The sequence below is a fragment of the Hippopotamus amphibius genome, chromosome 4 (genome assembly GCF_030028045.1).
Source record: "Hippopotamus amphibius kiboko isolate mHipAmp2 chromosome 4, mHipAmp2.hap2, whole genome shotgun sequence".
NCBI classification, from domain to species: domain Eukaryota; kingdom Metazoa; phylum Chordata; class Mammalia; order Artiodactyla; family Hippopotamidae; genus Hippopotamus; species Hippopotamus amphibius.
In genome coordinates, this window is record NC_080189.1 from 173,775,045 (window position 1) to 173,790,476 (window position 15,432).

Here is a 15,432-nt window from a genome sequence, read left to right on the forward strand (position 1 = left end):
TGATCAATCTCTTTGATTTTTCCATCATTTAAAGTTGAAGGTTAAAAGTAAGCTCCTGGGACTTCCCTGGTGGTGCAACGGTTAAGAATCCGCCTGCCAATGCAGCGGACACAGGTTCAATCCCTAGGCCAGGAAGATCCCACATGCCGTGGAGCAACTAAGCCCGTGTGCCACAACTACTGAGCCTGCACTCTAGAACCTGCGAGCCACAACTATTGAGCCTGTGTGCCACAATTACTGAAGCCCACGTGCCTGGAGCCCATGCTCCACAACAAGAGAAGCCACTACAATGAGAAGCCTGGTCACCACAACAAAGAGTAGCCCCCGCTCGCCACAACTAGAGAAAGCCCATGTGCAGCAACGAAGACCCAACACAGCCAATAAATAAATAAATAATTTTTTTTAAAAAAAGTAAGCTCCTGGAAAGCTTTTTTTTTTTTTTTAAAGTATGAAAGTAAAATACAGTATGTTCATTGTTTTGAAAGGGCAACCATTTAAGAAAACAGAAAGAAAGCGGCGGTGGGGGGCGGGGGGGGGTGCATAGGAAGCATGATCTAATCACCCAGTGGAAACAAAATTCTGATGTACTTTGCTGTTTTTTTTCCCTCAAGCATATTATATGTGACTCTGGGATAAAAACTCACAGCCAGCCATGTGAGGATTCAGTGGGGCACTAGGCACTGGACAGATTAAGCAAAAGCCTCATAAATCTTAGCTGTTTTATCTAAAATGCTCTGCAATTTATCTCACAGTGAAGTCAAACCATCTGAGATCACACATGGTCTTGCCCTTCACAGAACTGCCCAGACACGTCTGGCATTAAACAACTGCCCCTACGCTGAAGAAAGTTCAAGAAACAGCCTTACAGAATTCACTACTGTATTTATTGAACAGTTTGTGGACATCAGTGTCCACTCATTCATCTCTCCTCCGTGAGACGTCGTGGGGGAATTATCCCACATCCAGAAAAGGCGTTTCTATGATATGGATGCTGACTGCTGTACTTGGTTGTGACTGCCTGTCTGCTCTAGACACTCCGTCGCTCGGAAGCAAATGTGACATCAACCTCTGGCGACTGCACACAACCTTGGGATTTGTCTTCTGTGTACTGATCCACTCCTGATGTCCACTCATTCATTCATTAAGTTCCCAGGACAATGAAGACTGGCCTCAGCTCTGTCACAATGACTAATAATATCCATGACACTATTAACATCAAGGAAAGGGCTTATCAAATGGTTGTGAGGGTAAACTTGGAGATTACACTACTGCGGTCTGCTACTTACTAGCTAGCTGTGCCGCCCTGGGCAGATCACTTAACCTCTCTAATCTTCAGGATTGTTTTAAGTTATAAAATGGGATAATCCTAACATAGAGCTGTATTAAATTTAACAATCCATGCATAATACTCATTACAGAGTCCGCACGTGGTAAATACTCAAGGAACCAAAGCTATAATTATTATCTATAATAATAATAAATACTGTATCACATGTAAAAGTATTTTATAAACCAATAAAGAGCCATCAAATGCCAGGATTAAGATTTTTTATTCCTCTCTAGAGCTCATTTTATTTTTTTATTTATTTTTGTTTTTGAAATAGCTCATTTTTGAAAAAGGGAATATATGACCATTTTCTAGGCTCTTCTAGTTGCAAAACTCTTTCATTTTCTATAGTTAGAGAAGATATGAAATGCTCTCTACCCTTAGAAAACAGATAAAACCCTCTAAAATTAGGTAGCAATAGTGTGTATTGCAACGAACCCCAACACTGATCAGCTGCTTCCTTAAACAAATGGCTTGATTTTTTTTTTCTCCCATTAATATAATTCCTTGTTCCTGATGCCTAAATAGTTTTTGCTGACACTCACCTGTTAGGTTAAAAGGATTAAAAATGTCATTAGTACCCTTTTGCTATTCATTCTGGCTGCCCTCAAGTTCTCCCAGTGTGACTTTCCTTGAGCCATTCCACTCTTCTAACGGCTCTGTCTTAACTTTTCACTCTTCTTGATTTTCACAAGGAACCTCTATAGACATGACCCACCTTTTAGAGAGACTGTGGGAGGTAGGGTCTGGGCATCCAGGTTTAGGTACCGTGTGAAGTGTGTGCATCATCAGGGCTCTGCCTAGTCCGGCTCAATCCAGGATGTAAGTCTGGACCGCCCCCAAGAGTCTGGCAGCAACTGGGCCCTGCGTGGAGGGCCCTTTGGGATGGCATGTTGGAGACCTGGCACAACCTGTCAGGATGTAAGGAGACCTACACCTAGTAGGAGAATTTCTAAGTCAGAGATACTCAAAAGGACTTTGGGAAGTTGACTGCCTGAATAAATAGTTCACAGAAAGCCAAGGCCAACATTTCAGTTCTTCAAGATCAAAACATTAAGGAGATAATATATTTGGTAAAATATTCTGTATGTAAACTCTCTTCCTGTAAGAAAAATAATATGTAAATGTGACTCATGTCACTGAAAGGGAGAAAAGAAGGAGTTGATGAGCTGAAATTGGTTCAGTACTAATAGGTCTAATCCAAAAAGATGTTATATTAGCAGCATTCAGGGTTCAGCAGTGACTTCTTGCTAGGTTGGGTATTTTACTCTTTCCCTGGGATGTCTGTGGTCTTGAGTCTCCCCTTTCAAGGGGACATGAACTGAGGCTAGTTGCAAAGTTAGCACCCTGGCTATAAGTCTACTCCTTCAATCATAAAGAAAGTGACGTTTTGAGAAGGTTAATTTGCCGTTGATATCAGGACCAGAGGAGGAAGGGAAAAGCCCGGAAGCTTGTAGACTAAGGAGAGCCCTCTCACAGTAATTTTGGAGCAAGGTACTAAGCATCTACACTTTGATCTTGTTCCTGCAACCTAATCTTCCCCTGAATTTCTCAGATGACTAATTTACTTTGCAACCTTTTGAAATACATTTAAAAATTAATTATTAGGAAAAGACACTGTGACAGGAAGCATCCTAATGATCTGATGGAGAAGTGGAGGTGAGCGTAGCTGCAATACCCCTGATATTAAATGCAAGGGACACGCATACAGGAGCAGGTTCAGGAGCACATCATCAAGGTCAGAAAGCCCTCATAGGGAAACTGACTTTCAGTATCAAGAACGCCAGTTTTGAAGCAATCCTTAGGCCATTCTGAATTTGAGACAATGTCCCATAATAAGGCAATCTTCATTATACATAAGAGAACTCAGGTGTGGGAGAGACCACATGAAGGGAATGCGTATAGAGGAACTCGTTCAAAACTTAAAGCTTTAATGTATATCAGAACGAACATCAAAAGGAAGCTCCATGACTGCAAAAATGTGAGAGCTGTTTCTGCAGGAAGTCCAAATCCAAGCATTAGGGAACTCCGGAAGGAGAGGAAGCGTTCGTGAAACTTACAAAACATCTCCAGCCACAAGTCAATCCTCTCTCAAACATCAGAAAAAAAAAAGAAAAGAAAATAGAGGGGAGGAAACTAACACTGGCATACTTGGAAGATCCTTTTGCCACAGACCAGTCCCCACTTTATATCACAGCACTCACACTCAAGGGAAACCTTTAGAATGTAGCGAAGGCGGGAAAACCTTCTGTCAGAATTTACCCTTCAATGTACATCAAATTACCCACAGACAAAGCATATGAATGTAGCACATGTGTGTAAGTCATATCTTACTAAATGTGAGATAATACACATGGGGTAGTGGGGAACTTAGGCTACTGAATGTGGAAGGTTTTGTCAGAACTCAACCTCTCCATCAGATTACTTACTACACCTGTAAAGAACATGGGAAAACTTTCTTCCAGAATAACACCTGTCTGTACATCGAAGAACTGGTTAAGGAAAGAAAACCTTCCATGTGAAGTCAAATCACTAATTCAGAATCAAAGAACACACATAAGGGAGAAAATCTACAGGAATAATGAATGTGAGAGTGCCTTTGGCAAAGTACATGTATTTATGTAGAAACACCACATAAATAAGAGCAGCGGAAGACCTACAACCAGACAGAATCACTCACTGACTCTCAAGGGACTCCTAAAGGAGAGAAAACCTAGCAACGCAAAAAATGAGGGAAATCCTTCTGCCAGAAGACAGAAATCTTTATAGACTGGAATATTCACATAGAAACCCAGAGAAAATATGTAGGGAAGGCTTCACCAAGAATGTACAACCTAAATTGAATAGCAAAGAAACAATATTTGAATGTTTTGAAAGTGTGAAAATTTTTAACATGAAATTTAAAACCTGGGGAAATTCCATCAAGTTAGGGAGTATGTCAAACACATCTTCTCCTAGCAATAATATTGTTCACAAAGTCATGTTTAATATGTGATACCAAACCTGTATCCAGTAAACTCTCCCATAAATCCAAAATTTATAAATAAAAAGATTTTTAAAAAGAAAGAAAAGGTCAAGCCAGTCAAAGGGACACAGGAGTCAGCTCGAGGAGGCACTCAATGGCCAAATCCATGGTAAGTTGAGCACTAAAATAATTAAGTACAGTAACGAATTATAAATCATTAAAAACATACAAATTCATGAGTCCATACTGATAAAAGAGAGAGAGTTTGATCAATCAAGAAGATGGGAAGTCTCTTGCTTATAGTAAAAATGCCAAGGGCTAACTGAAAAGAAGCACTGGGATTATAAAACCATTATTTTGCAACCATATGGCAAAAACTGGACCAGAAAAGAATCATAAATGGATACCAAATCCAGGGGGATATTTTGATGAGAAGCAGAATATTTGCAATGTTGAACACGTCTCTCCATGGGCTGCGGATTAGTTGCAAAGAAGAAAATACAAAGAGAAATAATACAACGAGAAACTGGACAACATCTTGACCAGTGATTAAAATTAACATCATCTACAAGAGACAGACAGACATCGTGTGCCTCCAGATGTGGCGCCCTGAGAGGGACAAATCACCCAAACAGGATTCTGGCTGAGAATGCTTAACCTCAACCTAATTACAGAGAAATGCCAGGAAAACACAAGTTGAGGGCTGTTCTTAAAACAAAACAAAACAAAACAAAACAAAACTGTGAGGGGTGGGCTATTTCCTCAAAAATATCAGTGTTGTAAAAAGGCAAAAAAAAAATCTACAGAAATGTCCCAGATTAAAGGAGGCTAAAAAGACAAGATACCAAGGGCTAATTCCTGTATTAAATGAGGAAAGGTGCTATTAAGGACATAATTAGGGCTTCCCTGGTGGAGCAGTGCTTAGGAATCCACCTGCCAATGCAGGGGACATGGGTTCGATCTCTGGGCTGGGAAGATCCCATATGCTGCAGAGCAACTAAGCCCGTGTGCCACAACTACTGAGCCCGAGCTCTAGAGCCTATAAGCCACAACTACTGAGCCCACATGCTGCAACTACTGAACCCCATGTGCCTAGAGCCCGTGCTCTGCAACAAGAGAAGCCACCACAATGAGAAGCCCATGCGCTGCAACGAAGAGTAGCCCCTACTCTCTGCAACTGCAGAAAGCCTGTCTGCAACTGCAGAAAGCCTGCAGGCAGCAACAAAGACTCAATGCAAAAAAAAAAAAAAAGACTCAATGCAGCCAATAAATAAAAATAAATAATTTTTTAAAAGACATAATTAGATAAAGTGACAACACTGGAATACAGACAGTAAAGCAGGTACAGACAAGCATCAATATAAATTTATGATAGGAGTGTTGTGGTTATGGACAGCTCAGCGAGAGGATGGGGAAGAGGCAGAAAGTGCAGAGGAGGAGGTAGATGGGGTAAAATATGAACAGTAAGTGAATCTGGCTAAAGGGTATACGGCTATTCTCTGTACTATTTTTATTTTGCAACTTTTCGTAAGCCTTAAATTATTTTCCTCAGAAAGTAATTTCTGAAAAGCCAATTCAGCATCTTCTGGACCCCTATCTCTGCAAACAATAGGTAGTCATCCCTCTTTCTCATCTGCCTTTTCCCTCTTCACTAGATCATTCTGCTAAGCTTGGAAACAACTTCATGTTCCAAAAAAAAAAAGCAAATAAAGCAAAGCAAACAGCTCTTGATCCACAGCTACTGGACCCACTGAAAGACTTATCTACTCATGCAGTCACTTTCTCACTTTCCCTTTATCTTCAAACCACTGCAGCCTGGCCTCTGCCCCCATCACGTGCCCAAGATGCTCTTGCTAAAAGCTCCCAACACCCCCAGGCTGTCAGCTCCATGGATCCTCTTCAATTCTTTTGCTACTTGACCTTTCAACAGCAATGGACAGTGCTGACCACACCTCTTCCTTGAAATATCCACTTCTAAAGGCTTTTGATCAAGCACTTGATTTTCCTCCAGGCCTTCTGCCTCTTCTAAGTCTCCTTTGACATCTCTTCATCCCCTACCTGACTCTAATGGTTATAGTTCCCACGGCTCTCAGTCTACACTCTCCCTCAGAGGGTCTCATCCATTCTCATGGCTTTAAAACCATCCACACACTGATGACTCCCAAACTTATTTCTGCTGCCCAGAGCTTTGTTCTGAATTCCATATTCATACAGCCCAACCACCTTGACATCATTGACCGAAACCTCTCAAACTCAACATATTCAAAATTGAACTCCTGATCTCCCCAAACCCTAAATCTTCTCCCCCAGTCTTTCCATTTCAGTAAGTGCCACTTCTGTTCACTCAGCTGCCTGAGTCAGAAAACCCAGATTATCCGTGGAATGTTGAAAATGATAATCAACATTTCATCTTTATGCTTTTCAATGGTTTAAAATTTTCCTACAATAGAAATATACTTAAGAATACATTAATTAACCAAAATTAAAAGAACCAAACCGTGTTCTTCTGGGTAATGGGAAACAAAACAAAGATTTGCTTAAATGTAATACTTTCCAGTCTCTATATTTGTTCTCAGTTTTAGTTTCATGAATATCTAAATAAGGGTACTAGAAATTAACTTTCATATTACCGGAAGTGTTGGGATCTACTGAAGACATCACAGAATCAGCTTCTATCTAGAAAAGAGAAAAGAATAGGATATACAATTTCATCAAGTGTTTTCACAGTACAAGTTCGGAATTCCTGGGGTGCGGGGAAGGGATGTATTTTATGAGAAACTAACTTTGTCAAATCCAGCAGACAAGCAATGTTACAGGACAGCTATAATAGCCATTTTAATCTTCCATCAAGAAGATACCAAAGGCTAATCTGCTACAGACTCTGATGGCCCCTAAAACTTTATTATATTGACCAAAACAATTTCATCATATAAAATCAACTTATCTGTCACAAATATAGCATAACCTAAAAGGTAACCTTTCTGTTTTAGACAAATATGAGCAATTGTTACAATAGGCTCTACGGCTTTAAATGTTTTTTTCCCTGACTTTAGTAGTAACGTGATGCTGAAAACATTAAAAATCTTTTTAAATTATGAAGAAAAACATTTAAAAATCAGCCACCCAGCGAAAACCATTGCTAACATTTAGGCCTAGGGCTTCCTAGGTGGCTCAGTGGGTAAGAATCCACTTGCCAATGCAGGGGACAAGGGTTCGATCCCTGCTCCAGGAAGATCCCACATGCCGTGAGCAACTAAGCCCATGCGCCACAACTATTGAGCCTGGGCTTTAGAGCCCATAAGCCACAACTATTGAGCTCATGTGCTACAACTACTGAAGCCCACGCGCCTAGAGCCCGTGCTCCGCAACAAGAAAAGCCACAGCAATGAGGAGCCTGAGCAACACAACGAAGAATGGCCCCCACTCACCGCAACTAAAAAAGAAAGCCCGTGCACAGCAAAAAAAAAAAAAAAAAGACCCAACATAGCCAACAAAATTAATTAATTAATTAATTAATTTAAAAAAACCAAAAAAACATTTAGGCCTAGTATAGGTTTTTTTGTTTTTTTTTCCGCATGCGTTGTTAAACACATCTGAGCACACACTGTATGTTAAGTTTAGGGACCTGCCTTCACTAAATATTAAAACATAAGCATTTTCCCACATTGTTACAAGACTTTTATAAACATCATGGAATCAGAACCTTGGCAACATCTGATGTAGTTTCTCCACCCTGGATTCCATGCCCTGCACTCTCCTGGCTCCCCCTATCCCTCCTAGGTAACCAGTTCCCAGTGCATCTTCTTCATGGAGTCTCTGCTGACCCTTAAACGTGGGTCGTCCCACCCCCTCCCCACCCCCGCCATGTTCTCTGCTCAGGACGCTGCCCTTCACACTCTACACACTCTTCTTGGACAAAGCCACTCAGTCTCACGCTTTGAGCTGCCGCCTGTGAGGAATGCCAAATCTATCTCCAGCCCTCATCTCTCCGCCCAATTCCAGATTCCTACATCTAAGGGAGGCAGCATAACCTGAGAGCAGGTCTTTACCACCATCACCTCAACACCCAGCACAGTACTTAAAAAGTGAATGCACTTGGGGTGCCTGTAGCCTCCTCGAACTTTATATGCCCCAATCTGAACTCACTGCCTTTCCCCTGAACCTACTCCTTCTGAATTTTCTTATCCCTTCAGTCCTGTGGTCACACCACTGATACAGCCACCACATCCCATCAATCACCAAGGCATAACTCATCCCATCACCACAAAGTGCTCCCAGACACTTCATATCAGAGGAGTCTATCTCTGCTGCTCTAAATGATGCTCAGATTCCTATTAAAGTTACTACAGAATTAAACTCTTCTCATTGCCCTCTTCCCTTTCTGTTCTTAATCTCTTCTCTACCTTAGTATTTATCAGAGTTTTATAAGTCTCTCTACACTAAACTGTGAAATGCTTCAAAGTAGGGTCTATGTTTATTCATTCTTATGTTTCTAGCAACTAGCAAGTGCTCCTCTTATTAAATGGGAACACAATAAATTTCATTCTGTAAACATTTTCATGAATGCCGAAGTGATTTATTATATAAGTGCCTTACTGCTTCATGACCTGCATTCAGTAAATATTTCATCTGCTGAAAAGCAATATTTAAATAAATAAAACCCCAAACCTCAATCTACTATAAGAGTAAAAATCTGTTAAATTTTGCAGAGGGAATACACTGTCACTTAATAAAAGTTCATGGTTGTTACAAATGACTGTTTACTGTATAGGTGATTTGCTATATTAGCATTTTACTGTTAAGCGATCTGCAGTCAATAAGCATTTTCTTTGATTAAAAAAATAAAATCCAAAACCTCGACCAAAAGTAAAGCTCTGTTAAAGCTGATGGCGTGTATGTATGTATGTTACCATATCACTGTACTTGTCATTAAATTCCTTACTTATAAGTTCTAAAATTAAAACCAAGTAAGTAGATCCAAAAGTGATAAATAGGCAGAATGAGACCAGATATCTTTCCAGCTGAACCCAGGTTAAATTCAATGCTTCAAAAGCTGAGTGCGCTTAGCTGAACCGCTCTGGAATTCCAGCTGAAATGACTGCAGGTTAACAGGAGAGCTGCAATTTCTGGGAGCCAGCCCTGACTACTTCTCTGAGCTCCATAATCAACCTCTTAGCAACTAAGCATCCCCTAGCAGCTGAACCGCTCTGAACCTACCTGGGCTGTTCATGGGACATACTGATAACAACAGAACATACTAACAGTGAAGTTGTGATACATTTAAGCATAATGGAGAAGTGGGACGTCATGTAGTCCCTGGCTTCATGGGGCTTCCAATCTAACAGATAGGCAGAACCCACTCATAAGGAACAGCTGGGGCAAAGTGGTTGCCCAGCCACTTGGTCTAACAATGGCAGGAAGGAGGACATTCCAGGCACAGCCCAGAGTTCTCCCTCTGTTTGATGCCAGCAGTTGAATTTCTTAAACCTGGCCAAGATCTTGCCTCCGATTAATTTCAGTTCAGCAGCTTAAAGAGGAATCCATCACTAGAAGGGATGTAACAGACAAGGTGAGCAGTACAAGGACAGGGGGTTACAGGAAACCTGTCCTACTGAAGTGGGAAGTTCACTGAGGTTCAGTTCAACTCTCCTTAATTAGTGCAAACCTTCCTGGAGAGCAACGCCCAATAAAATTTCAAATGTACCTAGCACTTATACTTCTAGGAATTTATTCCCAGATACACATCTATAAGCAGAAATATATCAATAGTTATAAAATAATGCTCATTGCAGCAGTATTTGTAGGAATAAAAATAATGAAAGCAATCAAAATGACCAAAACAAGGAAACTAGTCAAAGAGGATACTAAGCAACTATTTTTTTTAAATGTGGGGGTGTGTGCTTTTATGTTCTTCTATTGTTAAGTGAAAAAAAGCAGGTTAAAATAAGACAGGCATACTATGCACTCACTTTTCAACAGGATGCTCGGCGTGTCTGTCATACACAAGGAATTTGGGGATGACACGAGAAACTGTTAATAATGGTAAGTGAGGAGTGGGACCCTTCGGTAGGGAGGGAGGGGCTTTTACATCCAATTGTATACTTTTCTTGACTGTTTTAATTTCTTGACTATGTAAATGCATTATTTTCATAATTTAAATGGAGCGAAAAGTTTTTTAAGAGAAAAACAAAACCCTGCATGTCACTTCCTCTGTGAATTCCTCCTGATCCCAACAGCCCCCTCCCAGGCTTCCCTCTTGAAACCTCGCTAGCATCTCATACTTAATATAATTATTAGCAGACTGGTGGTAACTTAGTCTTGATGGATTCTAATTTATCCCTGAATTGGGTTCTTGAGACGAAAGTAAAAATCAGCACTGGACACATCTCTGAAATTGCTCAAAAGGCAGAGGTTTGCTTTATAAACATTCTAAGCTAGCCCTCTGCACTTTACTTAGAATCCATCCACTCTTGTACTGTCCACCCCATCCCCAAATACAAAAGAAAGCTCTACCTTGGAGGGCTTGTACCCAAACAGCATGACAACAGCAACTTTAAAGTCCTCTCTGCTTAGATAGCCTTTGTTATCTTCATCGCATGCTTTAAATACCTAAAGAACATCAAATATATTTAGTTAATAAGACAGAAACTGTTTGTCCTATTGTTATTACTAACTTAGATTAAGTTTAGACCTCCCAAATTTAAAACTCAGCGGAAAGTAGGGCTCGGAAATGGAGTTTCATTATCCTAATTTTAATTCTCAAGAAATCTTAACGTGCTGGGACTTCCCTGGAGGTCCAGTGGTTAAGACTCCGAAGTTCCACTGCAGGGAGCACTGGGTTCTATCCCTGGTCAGGAGAAGTAAGATCCTCAATGCTGCGTGCACGGCCAAAAAAAAAAAAAAAGAGGAAAAACAAAGAAAAAGAAAACTTCATGTGCTAAAATTTACCCCCTCAAAAGTGCAAACGACTTAATCGCTGGGTTAATTCCTTAAAACCATTCGGATAAATTCTACCCAAAATTCAGTCCTAGAATTAGGAAGGTGAGGCAAAGGGGCTGGCTTTGAAAGGCGGGAGACGCAGATTGCAGGTTGTTATAAAGAGACTATGTCGCGGAGTAAAGAAGGAATTGCAAGGAGCCAGAACAGTGGACAGGGGGGGTCCAGAAGCCTTATAGCCCTAGGCTCGGTCATTAACCAGGACACTTCTTAAGGACAGTCCCGTCCTTATCTGTGCCACGAAGCTGAGTGAGAGTCCAGGCTGGGTGACGGAGGTGAGAGCCCCGGGTCAAGTTAAAGTCCGAGACTCAGTCCTCCGGACACCTACTTCCACCCACTTCTTGTGTTCTGAGGGGCTGGCTTCCCACATCCGCGGCCGGCTCCCGGCCTGGGAGAAAAACATCGCGACCGCCACACAAGAGTCGGGACGTCTGAACTCGCGACCCCTGCGGCCAGTGCCCGGCTTGCAGCTACCGCCCGACAAGCTCCCCGCAGTTCAGGAAGCTGAACTTGGCCGGGCACCTCCAACACCTTCTCCCATTGGGCGGTTTGCGAGCCACTGGCGTTGATCCCGCACTTCTATTGGCCAGAGGCTTTGTTTAATGACGTTTCCTTGGACCAGCCTATGGCGGAGAGGCTTCCAGGACCGCCCCCAGCCTTGGCTCCTCCCCCTCTCTTCCCTTTAACTCCTGGCGCGCTGCTGCGGATCTCGCTCGTCCAGGTTTTGTTTCCGTGTGTCCTGCGTGCTTCTTTCCATTTTCTGCCCCCCACACCTTGCAGTAAATTACTTTTAATAATTTTGATCAATGGCACTACGCTAAACATTACAGGAGACACAAAACGAGTGTGAACAAAGCTTAAAGAACCAATCAAAACAAGTCAAGACCAAGACTCGCGTGCAGATCATTGGGGTCGAGCCCTCCATGGTAGCTTACTATGTCTGTTCCTTCCTCCCGATAAGCCTGGCACTGAGCGCGGTGCCTGGCCCGAAAGAGAACTTCCATAAACGAACCAAGTGAGCCCTTAGGGCATTTACTCCAAGTTACTGCATTCAGTCCTCTGGAAGGGGCGCCTGGTTTGAAGGAAACTCCGAGAATAATATCAATGGCATTGAGCTCAAATGCCGCAGCAGACATCCTTATTAGAGGCGAGGCATGTGGCGAGGGTTCCGTTTTGCAAAGAAGTTTATCTCAGACCCCTCTCTCTTCTGGCAAATCAGTAAGATTAAAAAAGCAACACACACACACACACACACACACACACACACACACACACACACACACATCTGTTTCAATGAAGAAACGGGCATTCGAGGTTGAGTGTGAGGGAGCTCATTTAACCTTTTATTTCACAGCACGTTTTACAATCTGCTCCCCAGGAGAACCCGCTCCTCCTGGGACACTGGTCTCAGCCCCCAGCCTCCTCAAACCTCTAAGCTGATCCTGTCTCTGCCTTTAAAATAAACCCCCCTGCCTCGAGCTCCGGGAGCCTGAAGCTATGAGAATCCCTGCAAAGGGGAGGCGTTTTGCTAATGAACCACGGGAGAAGTGAAGGAAACTTCTTTCCCTCTCTCCCCCTATTAGGAGACGCGGCTAGCAGGCGAGCCGAGAGCTGGAAGCTGCCCCGTCTCCCCTCCGCCCCTTCGCGCAAGCGCCCCGCCTCAGCCCCCCCATCATCCGGAGGGCTTTAGGACCCAGCGGCGGGCGTCCCGGAAGGGGAAGGAGCAGGGCCGGGGGGCGGGGCCACGCGGCGCGCGCCGCGGCCCGGAGGGTTTGAACGAGCGGCGGCGGAGGGGAGGGATCCCAGGCGGCTGCGCGCTCGGGGGGCCTCAGGTACGTGTTTGGGGGCGTCAGGTGCGTGTTTGGGGGCTGCGGGCTCCCGGGCTTCGCGGACGGTGCGCTCTCCGCAGCTGCGGGAGCCGGGCCACCCATGCTGCTCCTTCCCGCAAGGTGCGCGGGCCGCTCAGGTCCCGCGAATCCTTGAGTGCTCGGCGGGGCTGGGGGCGGATCCGGGGGGAAGCGGAGCCTCTTGTAAAGACCCTAGGTAGGGTCCCCTCCTGGGCCTTGGCGTCCTCTAGTAATAGCACCGCTTTGGGCGATCAGCTGCTGCTGCGGAGACCAGAGTCCTGCTGGCGGGGTCCCCCTCCGCGGATTCTTATGTTGGCTTCTCCACGAAATAGGGAGATGGTCTCGGCACTTAGTGATAGGAAGCATGGTGGGGTGGAGGTGCTTACTCCGTGCCAGGCACTTAACCTCTGTATTCAGTTTCCCCGTAACTGGAAAGAGTCGTAGTCCTCAGGATGATAGACTCGTGACCATCAACTGAGTGTATACTCAGTACAGCGCTTCGAATTGTGCCTGGCCCGAGGTAGGCGCACGGAAAAGGTAGCAGCTGTCCTTCCTTCTCCCACGTACCCCGGAATCAACCCACCTCACTCCATCCCCACGGCCTTCATCAGCTACCAGAGTCCTTGCAGGAGCCGTCTCTCTTCGACTCTTGTCTCCCTCCAAACCATTCTCCGTACAGAGTTGTAGAGGAGAACATAATGTTTTTAAAAAGTAAATCGGACCAAGGTACTCCCCGGCTTATTAAAGCCTTTCAGTGGGGCCCTGCTGTTCTTACAACAAACTCCAGGATCTTTAACTTCCTACTCCTGCTCACTCCCTGTATCCAGGAACCCCTACCTGTTTTCCTTACCCAAGTCCTTCTGTCTGTTTTTGGAGTTACTACAACCTTGTTCTGACCTTTGCAGGTTGGGTTCCCTCACTTGGAATACTCTTCTTTCCCTCCCCCACTTTTATTTGGCTGGTTCCTTTTCATTCTTCAGAGCTCACTTAAATGTTAAATTCAGGATATTCTAAGGTAAGGGCATCCCTGTACTCTCTCATACCTGTAACATATAATGAATATTTGTAAGGATATCTTGGCTTTTTTGGTTATTTTTGTTTGTGTTGGTCTGTTTCTTTCTCCCTGAAATATAAGCTTTGCCAGGACAGAAAATGTTTCTGTGTTGTTAATTTCTTATTCCTACGGCTTTGCACATAGTAGCTGCTCAATAAATATTTTTTCAAATGAACAAACTCTGGGATACCCATTTTACAGAGGAGGAAATTGAGGCTCAGCAGTTAAGTAACCTGCCCAAGTGCATATTTACCACCTAGTAATGACTGGATTTGAAATTGAAGTCTGTATTTGTCCACTGCTGGCCACACCTGGCTTCATTTGAGATTGATTCCCATTGGCATGGGAGTCCATGGTCTTCAAGCTCTATAAGAAGGAGCAGCTAGAAGTATGAAAGAAATGCCTCAGCTGGGTCTGGGATGGTAGGGGAAGTAGAGGAGCTAGCATCTTTAAGAGGCATATCCGTTGGCATCCACAAATTTTTTTTAGTCTCTAATACAAGCTTCAATGTTATAAGTTGGCATTTGGTGGTAGAATTTCTTTAGATTTTTACCCTCCTTGGCATTATTGATTAATGCAGTGTTTACCAGATTTCAGTACTGTGGTTGGTTCCCTCCTCCCGGTTTTGTCTTACTCTCAACATCTGTATTACTATTTGCTTAATATTTTTGTTGGAACCCCCTTTTACATAAACCCTGTCTTTAAGAAGTAAACTTTAGGATTGTAAATGTAATGGAGCCATAAAATACCTTCAGTTATGTTAAGCCAAAGTGTTACTGTGCCTGCAGAAGAACCCAGAGTCCGTTATTTGTTCAAAAGCAGGATTAGAGGCATTTCTAGAAACGGCTTTCTCCTTGATTAAACAGAACGATTGGAATGGAAAAGGGAGGTACTGTACTTTCATAATATCCCTAGAAGTGGACTGGACAGAGGGGAAAAGGACAGAGAACTTTTAGAAAACAAGACCTAGACAGAGTCTAGGGCCATTATTACAGGAGCAAGTGGCCCCATCCACTTGTGGTCCCGAAGGCTGTGGCTGTAAAACAGTGGTCATGCCAGGTGGGGGGTTAATAGTAACTCTGGCCCATGAAGAACGAGTCAAATTATTGTCTAGATACACTCTGCTTAAAAGCTCCTTGAAATGTGTGATTTACAGGAGAAACCTTATCTGACTTGGTTGTTAACTTTAAAAGGTAAGTGAAAAGTGATGATGGGTACCTTAAGCAAAAATTTTTTTAGCTTG

The 15,432-nt window shown here is 43.3% G+C and overlaps 2 protein-coding genes across 15 annotated transcripts in view; one reads left to right on the plus strand and one right to left on the minus strand.

Annotated features, from left to right (window-relative positions):
- EFCAB11 (EF-hand calcium binding domain 11) overlaps positions 1-11,811 on the minus strand; it is a 289,500-nt gene extending 277,689 nt beyond the window's left edge. For 2 of the 10 annotated variants that reach the window (XM_057733111.1, XM_057733113.1), the window contains exons 1-3: positions 11,617-11,795; positions 10,806-10,901; positions 6,923-6,968 (exon numbers count right to left, since the gene is read on the minus strand). In XM_057733111.1, coding sequence (XP_057589094.1) covers positions 6,923-6,968; positions 10,806-10,901; positions 11,617-11,691 — 217 coding nt within the window. In that variant the 5' untranslated portion in view covers positions 11,692-11,795. Of the gene's footprint in view, positions 1-6,922; positions 6,969-10,805; positions 10,902-11,616 lie in introns of all 10 variants that reach the window. The other 8 variants (XM_057733112.1, XM_057733114.1, XM_057733118.1 and 5 more) reach the window with 6 other exon arrangements.
- A 1,197-nt stretch (positions 11,812-13,008) lies between these two features.
- Positions 13,009-15,432, plus strand: part of TDP1 (tyrosyl-DNA phosphodiesterase 1) — a 74,779-nt gene continuing 72,355 nt past the window's right edge. For 2 of the 5 annotated variants that reach the window (XM_057732428.1, XM_057732429.1), the window contains exon 1: positions 13,019-13,120. The gene's annotated coding sequence lies outside the window, so the exon portion shown is untranslated. Of the gene's footprint in view, positions 13,121-15,432 lie in introns of all 5 variants that reach the window. The other 3 variants (XM_057732427.1, XM_057732430.1, XM_057732426.1) reach the window with 3 other exon arrangements.